Source organism: Bos grunniens, chromosome 17 (genome assembly GCF_055505025.1).
Source record: "Bos grunniens cultivar Pamir isolate PY7600 chromosome 17, Bosgru_T2T1.0, whole genome shotgun sequence".
NCBI lineage: Eukaryota > Metazoa > Chordata > Mammalia > Artiodactyla > Bovidae > Bos > Bos grunniens.
The window spans coordinates 44,431,319-44,442,299 of NC_141181.1; the positions used below are offsets into that span (position 1 = coordinate 44,431,319).

The 10,981-nt window shown below is 41.4% G+C and overlaps 1 protein-coding gene across 15 annotated transcripts in view; it reads left to right on the forward strand.

The window, feature by feature from the left end:
- Positions 1-6,198, forward strand: part of LOC147355248 (uncharacterized) — a 70,905-nt gene extending 64,707 nt beyond the window's left edge. For 14 of the 15 annotated variants that reach the window (XM_086347031.1, XM_086347028.1, XM_086347036.1 and 11 more), the window contains one exon: positions 100-6,198. In XM_086347031.1, the coding sequence (XP_086203157.1) occupies positions 100-2,072 (1,973 nt within the window). In that variant the 3' untranslated portion in view covers positions 2,073-6,198. The remainder of the gene's footprint in view (positions 1-99) is intronic. The other variant, XM_086347048.1, reaches the window with a different exon arrangement.
- The last annotated feature ends 4,783 nt before the right edge of the window (positions 6,199-10,981 follow it).

The following is a 10,981-nucleotide window of genomic DNA, read 5'->3' on the forward strand; positions in this document are numbered from 1 at the left end:
ACATTAAAAGGCATTAGTTCCCTCAAATAGTATTTCTAGGTTTTTATTCAATAAACACGACTATGGAAAGACTTATGGGATTTTTTTTTTCCTTCATAGATCAAGTCTTTCAAGTAAATGGTCACATGACTTGGCACAAGGATAACAAGAAGTTTAAAAATATGAAACAAGATCATGAATGTGATGTACTTGGAAAAAAGTTTAATCTGAGCATGAACTTTATTCCTTTAAGGAAATCAAACAAAGAAGGTGACATAGATGGATTAATTTTAAAACATCATTTAGATTTTCTTATTCCGAAAGCAAACTATGGAAGAATGGAACCAGCTGACTTAAACATATTTGATAAATTATTTCTCCATACCAAGACTGAGGAAACTGATACTTGGTTAAAATACTATGCATGTGATAAAGTTAGCTATAAGAAGTCACAGATCATCATATATCACAGAAGTCGTTCAGGGGAGAAGCTCTATGAATGCAGTGAATGTAGGAAACGCTTCAGTAAGAAATCAAGTCTCATTAAACATCAGAGCAGACATATAAGAGAAATAGCCTATGGCTGTGGTAAATGTGGCAAGACTTTCCCCCAGAAGTCACAGTTTATTACACATCATAGAACTCATACGGGAGAGAAACCTTACAATTGTAGCCAGTGTGGGAAAGCCTTCTCCCAAAAGTCACAGCTGACATCCCATCAGAGGACACATACAGGAGAGAAACCATATGAATGTGGTGAGTGTGGGAAAGCCTTCTCCCGGAAGTCACATCTCATATCACATTGGAGGACACACACAGGAGAGAAGCCCTATGGATGCACTGAATGTGGGAGGGCCTTTAGTGAAAAGTCAAATCTCATCAATCATCAAAGGATTCATACAGGAGAGAAACCTTTTGAATGCAGAGAATGTGGAAAAGCCTTCAGCAGGAAGTCACAGCTTGTCACACATCACAGGACCCACACAGGAACAAAACCCTATGGATGTAGCGATTGTAGAAAAGCCTTCTTTGAGAAATCAGAGCTAATTAGACATCAAACAATTCATACTGGAGAGAAACCCTATGAATGCAGTGAATGTGGGAAAGCCTTCAGAGAGAGGTCTAGTCTAATTAACCATCAGAGAACCCATACAGGAGAGAAGCCTCATGGATGCATCCAGTGTGGGAAAGCCTTTTCCCAGAAATCTCACCTCTTATCACATCAGATGACACACACAGGAGAGAAACCCTTTGTATGCACTAAGTGTGGGAAGGCTTTCAGTAGGAAATCCCAGCTTGTCAGGCATCAGAGAACTCATACAGGTGAAAAACCCTACGAGTGCAGTGAATGTGGGAAAGCTTTCAGTGAAAAATTAAGCCTCACTAATCACCAGAGAATTCATACAGGAGAAAAACCGTATGTGTGCAGTGAGTGTGGGAAAGCCTTTTGTCAGAAGTCACATCTCATATCACATCAGAGGACACACACAGGAGAGAAACCCTATGAATGCAGTGAATGTGGGAAAGCCTTTGGTGAAAAGTCAAGCCTTGCAACACATCAGAGAACCCATACAGGAGAAAAACCTTATGCATGCAGGGACTGTGAAAAAGCCTTCTCCCAGAAGTCACAGCTCAATACTCACCAGAGAATTCATACAGGAGAGAAACCGTATGGATGCAGTCTTTGTCAAAAAGCTTTCTTTGAAAAATCAGAACTAATTAGACATCAGAGAACTCATACAGGAGAAAAACCTTATGAATGCAGTGAATGTAGGAAAGCCTTCAGGGAGAGGTCAAGTCTCATAAATCATCAGAGGACACATACAGGAGAGAAACCCTTTGAATGCAATGACTGTGGCAAAGCCTTCTCTAGGAAGTCACACCTCATACCACATCAGAGGACACACACGGGAGAGAGACCCTACAGTTGCAGTGAATGTAGAAAGGCCTTCTCTCAGAAGTCACAGCTTGTTAATCATCAGAGAATCCATACAGGAGAGAAACCTTTTCAATGCAGCGAATGTGGGAAAGCCTTCTCCCAAAAGTCACAGCTCATTAATCATCGGAGAACTCATACAGTAAAGAAATCCTAAGAATGGTGTTAATGTTAGTCTTTGACAGAGATCTTCATCAGTTATGGTAAATCTTTCAGATAATAGTTACATCACTTTATATGTCTGAATACACTTTTAAGTTAGGAACTCTAAATAGGTTATGTCAGGGAAGCTTTCAGCAGACTAATGTGTTTATTATATTAGAATCCTTAGACGGAGAATGACCCTATGAATTGCAGTGGATTTCAGAAAGCTTTCAAACTGTCGTCAAACCTTTTACAGTAGAAAATTAACAGTACAGAAGAATACTGTGACTATCAGAAAGCTTTCCAGAGATCAAATTTCATTAGCCATTGGAAAAATTACCACTGAAAATGAACCCTATTCCAGTGAGTTAAGGAAAACTTCATGAATACAGCAAGTGAGGTGATATTTTCATCAAGAAATAACAGCTCATTGTACATAAGAAGATGCCCTCAGGAATGAATTCTTTGAAAATACTAAATATAGGACAATCTTCGGCAAGTAACCCCACCATATTGTGTCCTGTGGGTGTACCTAACAGTTTAAAGACATTAGAAATACATGCCCCTTGAAATAATGCTATAATAGAAAGCCATGCACTCTTTATAGACATGGGTACCAAAAATAACTGGTTCTAAATTATATTAAGGCTCAAGTATGAAGTTTCTAAAAACGTCAATAAATTGAGTCTTTGGAATACAAAATTTCTCCATGGTATATAATTATGGCTTATTTTCCTGTGTCACAGGTTGTGTTTTGTATTTTGGAATTACAGATGGTAATGTAATTGGGAGCATGAGATGTACATGCCTTGTAGTGCCTCTGATGTCTATCAAGACATACTATGTGCCACTGGTTTTTCTATTTTAATAATACTATAAAAATGGTAACTCATAGGACGTGTCTTACTGCTCAATAAGTAGCATGTAATATCAACACATTTCCTTATGATTTGTTAGTTTATAAAAGGCTCTATTGTTGTCAGTGACCTTTCTCTTTAGTAGCAAAAGCCAACATTATATAAAGTCTTTTGGATCCTAGACTCTGAGAAACAGTTTATATAAAACCTGGTTAATAAGTATTCTAGTGTAGAACTGCAGAATGGTACGAGTGAATTGTGAGGAGTGAGCACTGTGGCTCTGCACTCCTGCTCAGTGGCATTAACTTGGAGCAGAATGCCCTCCTTGTGTAACGAGGTACCTCCATGCATCTAGTGTGTGTATCTTAAGTGTTATGTCACCCAAGAACAACTTGTATTTTAATTTACTGTGATGAATTGTCATGAATATTGTGTGCTGCTATTATGTTTTTGGTGTTTTCTAAAATATCCTGTAAAAATTAGATGAAGAAACTAGTTATTTGAGAGTCACTATCCAGAGAATATAAAGGACAGAAGATTTTGTGGTGAGAACCATATTTTTTATGTATCCCAGGAAGCCTATTTTGCCTTCCTGCAGATTTCTGTGATTACCAGACAGGTATCAGAAAACAAGCTTTTTATTATTTCATCATTGGAAATATTTGTGTTTCACTTGCCTTTCAACTGTCATATCATGCACAAGAGAAAGTTCCCATGTGTGCTTACCATTTTATAAGGGTGTTCCTTCTGGAAATGCATGACCCATGCCTACGTCTATTTAGACTTTTGTAGTAATTTCTCTATAATGTTGTTCGACAAAATCAACTATGTTTTTTGTATGATGGTGAAAATCAGAAAAGTCTAGTCTAGTTTCCATACTTGGAAAAATCAGGTCTTCTCTCATGTGCAAGTCGTTTTAACAGTGTGGTGTTTGGTAACTTTGATTCTAGCAGCATTTTTTTCTTTACCTACAGTTTTACATCATTGTTGTAAAATTGGAATATTAAATAAATGAGGGTAATTTCATGAACTATTGTACCAGAATTTCAACAAAATCCTATTTCCCAAATTTTTATTCATACATAAATGTATGGACTTTTCTCACTAATACCTTAAGGTCATTTTACCAGGTTGGTGAAACAGACCTATGTAAAAGAACAAGTAGTTACAGTGTGGTGTTTTACTTTGTGGGTTGTTGTTGTTGTTTTCCATTTTTTCTTTTCCATCTATCCTGGGTCTCTTTCCTCAGCCCAGTGATTGACTTGTTGGGTCTTGGATTGGGTCCAGGAGTCTGTTGTCTAAAAACTTCCAAGTTTTTCTCACTCCTGTTCTAGATTATTTTTGAACTATTAAGCAGTTAATCTTAGAACTTCCTTTATGAGATGATGAAACTTCACTGGCCTTTTGATTGAATCCCAAGGGCGAATCCTAATCCTAATCCTAATCCCAATCCTAAGGGTCTGATGTCAGTCATCCCGTGCCAGGGCTGATGCTGGCAGCAGGGCTTTTGTTTATCAAAATACCTGATGTTCCACATCCCAAGTGTGTGGTGTAGAACTCACCTGGCATTTTGTCTTCTGAAGGGTCACAAGAGGCCTCTGATTCTGAAATTAGAGATTCTTAGTGTTACATTTTTAAGACACCTTGGTAAACCACAAAAATATGTTTCTCCTCACTGATTCTACTACAAATGCTGCATCAAGAAGAAAGCCAATTTTAAAGTTAGGCTGGATTTACCTATGGTTTTGTGAAGCTCAATAATTGAGAGGAGGAGCATCTCTTTCCCTTTCCTCTTTCACCACCCAGGTTCCTCCCCTGGTGTGGAAACAATCCTGCAGGGCATACTTTCTATTATATTCCTTACACTAAGTACTGGATCTTCTGGAGGTCCTATCTATGAATTCTGAGACCTATACCAGGATTGCCTTGTGTTCAGTTTTTCTTTGTGGGCTTTGATATTTTCAGACACCATTATCTGTATGGGTCTATATGTTCCTGATATTTTGATTTCCTTTGACATTTTGATCACATGTATAACCCTGAGATGAAATGAACCCAAAGAATACCAGACATATCTACCAATATCTGCATTACATAGCAAAGTATACATCCATAGATATTTGAACTCTACACTCAAGATCTCAGTCATTTGGTCATTTACTCCAGTATGTGCCCAGATTGTCAATTTCATTGAGTTTGTTAGCCTACAAACATAATACCAACAAGTTTTCAGATGCTGAGCACCTAGTGCTGGCCTGCATGCCAGTTAACTAATTCATCCATGACTTTTGCAGCTGTATGCATATTTTTTGCCCTTTTCATCCTTTCAGTCCATTTTTTGCACTTATATATATACTAGTTATTTTAAGATGCAATTCTGACTATACACTCTTGTATTGAAATACCATATGGCTAATTGTAGACTTGGCTTCCCAAGTGGCTGAGCAGTAAAGAATCCACCTGCCAATGCAGGAGACACAGGAGACATGGCTTTGGTCCCTGGATCAGGAAGATCCACCTGGAGAAGGAATGGCAACCCACTCCAGTATTCTTACCTGGCAAATCCCATGGACAGAGGATCCTGGTGGGCTACAGTCCATGAGGTTGCAAAGAGTTGGACATGACTGAGCACATGTGTGTGCGTGCATGCACACACACACACACACACACACAATGTGGACTTAAGCTGTAATATCCTCATGGTATATGAGGACTTTTATACAAAACCATACCTGTTCATAATTTCTGAATACTTTATCTTTCCTCTTACAGTTTTGGTTTTGTTTTGTTTTTGCGTCCTTAAACTATTTGAGAGTTCTACAGTCTCTCATTTTACGCTTTTGTGTGTGTGTGCTTTTTTGTCGATCTACTGCCACTGAAATGCCTTTGTTCCTTGTTAAATACCTATTCAACCTATGTGAACCTGTACATGTATTTCACTGGTGATAAAATCGTTGCATGTTTTATCTTTCCCATTAGGAAGCTTCTGGAAAGCTAGGACTCTCTTGTTTGTCTATATAATTTTAACAACTGAAGCTTTGGTACATAAATGTGAGTGGTGTCAGTGGCTGTGTTCTCTACCACATGAGGAGGCATAGCTGCAATGAGAGAAGTGTGAAGCCACCGTGGAAGCCAAGTCATGAGCATCCTGGCTGGGTTCCAGGATCTGGTTCTTGTCTTGAAGTCTGGGTTCATCTCTGCCATTTTCCTGCCTGGACTTATTGGATTTTTTTCTGTGAGATATCCCAAATATCCTTATAATAAATCCCCATGTTTGTTTCAGCTGGTTCAAGTTGTGTTCATTATTACAACCCAAGTGCTGCTCCTCACTGACAGCAAGATCAGACTGTATCATAAGTTGGGGCCTCTGGAAGCAGATACTGAGGTGTGCCAGGGTCCAGCCCCGGTTGGATCCAGGGATTCCCTCAGGATGACGGCGTTGGCGATTAAGGTATAGCAAAGGCTGAGAGATTTATTAGATGCTCAATAAATAACTTGTTTACACGGGAAATCAATAAAGTTCGTGACACCAAACTTGCTCTGACCACAGAGGCTGCAGGCGCCCTCTCAAATAGCGGAAGGTGCCCCACCTTAGACACCTTCTCGAGTGGGTCTTAGAAGCCCAGGCAAATAAGTGGTTGCAGAGGACCCCCGTGCTCCAAATTATTTTGGCATGAAGGAAGAACAGAGGAGAAAAGGAGGAAAAGGAAACAAGAAAGAACGACACGGGGAGACCAAGCCCAATCTATGGGCCTTGCTCATAGATTTATTTTCAACAGGGGCTTTTATACCCTAAGTTGCACATAGAGGATAATAGGGGGTGTGAAATCATGCAAAGTCAGCAGTCTTTGATCCTTATCGAAACCAGTGTTTCTTTTCTGCAAACTTACCGTATACAAATAGTTTCTGTGATTTACATCATCTTCTGGCCAGAAGGCCTGTTAACATTTTATGACTCTGATAAAGGTTTGTCAACCATAAGACTTATTTTCTCTAAGAGTAATTATTTTAAAGTTTGGCGCCATCCTCCGAAGGTGTTAGATAAAGTTGCATTCCTACAGGGCAGATGTGCAGTGGGTTTACAACAAAGGAAAGAATTTATTACCTTAAGGGTATAAAGTTGTTAACACCAAGGCCACTACTTATTTTTTCTACATACCAACTATATTAATTAATACACTTCCAAGGATACAATACAGGGGATGTGGAAGCTTGGCAGCAAGCATTGGCTCAACAATGAAATCTTCTACTAGTTCTATTCTAACAATTTCTAACTCTCCGAGAGGCTCTATACTATTTGAATATCTTAAGCTTCCCATGCCTCTCGCGGCTGGGAGACTGTAAACAATTGTATGCATAGCTGTAGGAGTCCGGGTAAGCCTGTCAGGCAAGTTAGAGAGCCATCTGAAGGGTTTGTGAACGAAAACACTCTTGTCGCGCCCAGGAACTTTATTAACTGGAGCTGTAAGTTAACTCTTTTTCAGAAAGAGAGATGGTGGTGGGGGATAGCCCCCCGTAAAGTCAGAGGTAAGAGCACAAAGCAGTAAAGTAGGCAGACTCTGGTTTTGGAGGTAGATGCTCAAGAATTTCCAGGGGGACTCCTGAAGCTCAATCCTGCCTTTACGTATGTCAAGCCTCCTTCCTCATGACCTTTGCCATGGGCGGAGTTCCTCACGCTGGCTCCTGGCAGAGGTGAACTTTGAGGTGCAAGATGTTTTTTGAGAATCAACATGAAGTAATGGGAGAAGAGAAAGGAATGGATTGGTCAGAGGAAAATCACAACTGCACTGTAGGTTGTGGAGACCTTGGCCAGACCAGCAAAGGCTCTGAAGAGAATCACTCGTAAAAGTGTCACATATTTGGCCATGACATTCAGGCCCTTACAATCCTGAGCTGTCAGTCAGTAGAGGCAGGCTGCCCTGAGGAGAGAGTGATCTCAGGTGAAGCAGCCCTTTTCCCCTGAGACCAACTCTGGATAAGCTGGCAAGTGGAGGAAGTCCCTGCCTCTGGGCATCAGGTTGTTCCTGGAAGAGGGATCTGGGTGGTTCAGCTCCACAACTGCACAGAGCATCCCTTCCAAGGTTGGGTTTGCCTAGAGAGAGACTAAGAAGAGGAAAATCAGGAAGAACTACAGCCCTCCTGTTGCAACTGTTTGCTCTCACCTTTTATGCATTCCAGATTCTCACAGCTACCACCATTGCTGACATCAGCGTGAGCCAGATCCTCATTCCTAAGGGCTCTGAGCCCTGGTCACCATGCCCTTCACACACCCAAGCTGCTGTGTTTCTCCAGTTACCATCACAAGTGGGCAAGGAAACTCCAAGAAGGATCTCAGTGTGTTACCCGCATCAACTCAGACTCCCTGCCCTGTGTATGATGGCAGCCCATTCTCCCCATGATGTATCAGACACCCTGCATAGACAACAGCTCCTCTTTCCTGCTGGTCCCTGGTTATAAGGAGCACAATCCTCAAGTCGTTTCTGTCTTTATTAATTAAGTGGAAAACGCTCTGTCCCTGGTGAAATGTATGTCTCCTGTGGGGTTCAAGACCTCTTAACTCTGCAGCCTGGAGTAGGGTGTCCAGGAAGCACAAGGGCTCCTGGAGGGCCTTTGGTAGTGGTGGTTGGTGAGGCCTACCCTCACTGCTGGGTTCTTCCACTCTGAGAACACAGCACTGGCTTTTGTCCATTTCGTAGACTGGACTCTGAAGGGCAGCACCCTGTCCTGGCAAAATATTGCTTCTGAGCTGGGGCTTCAACTGTGCTTTCACTAGGCTGTTCCAAAGCTCTCTTGCAGAAGCAGCTTCTGGTACATGCAGTGGGTCCTTTTGTGCTGGACATAGTCTTGCACATTCTTTAATGCAAAGTGGGTCCTCTGGACTGATGCAGTGTATGTGGGATAGCATACTGGCTGACCAGACATTTTGTAAGCCTTTGGATAGTGGTGCTGGCTGAGGCCCTGGGGGCAGGAAAGAAAACACATGCCTGGAATATTAGATTTTCCTGTGAGGACAAACACTGGCCTTTTGAGGGCCAAAATAGTCAAGTGCTAGTTGGTCTTTCCTAGTAATGGTACTATATTGGGGACTCAGTCTTCGTCTCTTATTTTAGATGTTCAATAGTGGCCAAATCAGCCCTGGTGGAAGAGACTGCTGTTGGACAGGATTGACATTCTTGGCCATTAGAGTAACCCCTGTATTGGATCCCTGGTCTTTGGTTAAGGGCCACCATGGTGAGGAGGCCAGATGGATGGCTCTGAAACTTACTCCCCAGATAAGATAGTAAATGAATATATATATATATATATATATATATATATATATATATATATATATATATATATATTGCATTCCAGGAAAAGGGCTCAGCAGGGAGGGTGGCAGAGATTAGTGTGTTCTTAAAGATTGGCAAGGTGACCATTCCTATCATAATCCTGTTTAATTAGGTAGCATAGATGGTGTAGAAGCCTAACGAGGCCTAGAGAATGACTATAGACTGGACACAAGCTCAGTCAAGTAGTGATCCAATTTGCACACGTGGCATTGTTTCTAAAGCAGATTTTCATGCCTTTAGATACATAATATGCAGCCTTTGATTTCACAAATGCATTCTTTGTATCGTTCTTAGGAAAAAGGAAAATTTTTCATTACCATGGAGCAGACAGCACTACACATTCAGTTTTACTCCTGGATTGTTATAATATAGCTTGAAGAGATCCAGACTATCTGAACATGCACAGAACATCAGCATGCTCCACCGCAGCAGTGAAATCATGCCAGTCAAACAAGTTGTGCAGGAAGTTGCCAGTAGCTTGGAGACCTGATGCACCACATGCATTCCAGAAGCTAGGCAACACCCTGAAAAGGATTAGCAACTCGCATCCCACTCCAGTACTCTTGCCTGGAAAATCCCATGGATGGAGGAGCCTGGTGCTGCAGTCCCTGGGTCCACTGAGAGTCGGACACGACTGAGCAGCTTCGGTTTCACTTTTCACTTACATCACTGGAGAAGGAAATGGCAACCCACTCCAGTGTTCTTGCCTGAAGAATCCCAGGGATGGCGGAGCCTGGTGGGCTGCCATCTATGGGGTCGCACAGAGTCGGACACGACTGAAGTGACTTAGCAGCAGTAGCAGCACTGAAGATACCATAGGACTCACATTTCTGCACATTGCTTTATAGGTTTTTGTTAAATTTAAAAAAAAATAATTTCATTTGTTTTATTTTTGGCTGTGCTGGGTCTTCAGTGCTGCATGGGCTTTCTCTAGTTGTGGCAATCAGGGGCTACTCTAGTTACCGTGCGCAGGCTTCTCATTGAGGTGGCCTCTCTCGTGGTGAATAGGATCTAGGCATGTGGGCTTCAGTAGCCTCGGCTAATACGCTCAGAGTTACTCTTAAGCACGGGCTCAGTAGTTGTAGTGTATGGGCTTAGTTGCTCCACAGCATATGGGATCAGGGGTCGAACCTGTATCTCCTTCATTGGCAGGCAGATTCTTTACCACTGAGCCACAAGGGAAGCCCCTGCTTCATAGATTATCCAGGAAGTTTGAGTAGGCTGGTTTTCTAGTAATTTATATGATGTATTGACATCAAGTTATAGGTATTTTCTTACTAACTGGAATCTTCTCTGTGCTTACATTGAATTGTTCATTAATAATATCAATAAATTCTGTTTTCTTATTCCATCTTGGCAGAAGTATGTCTATTAGCTTTTACAGTGAGCAAGATTTTGATTTTGTTGATCTATTGGTACCTTTGTTTCTGTTTAGTTAATTAGCTGAAAGCTGAACTGGGCAGAGGCCAATACTAAGATACCAGAAATGCCCTGCCATAATATAAATACTGAAGGAAATATGGTTGTTGATGTAGATTTATCATGAGTAATTTACTCACCAATTTCCCCAATTTTGACCTCCAAGAGGGACTAGAAGACACTTCTGCCAGGGCCCTGAGAAACTGCTGGGTGATGGGATCCCCAGCATCCTAGGAAAATGTGAGTCCTTGAGGTCAGATCATGGTCAGATCATGGTCAGGTCACAATGAGCCTATAAACGTCTAACAAAACAA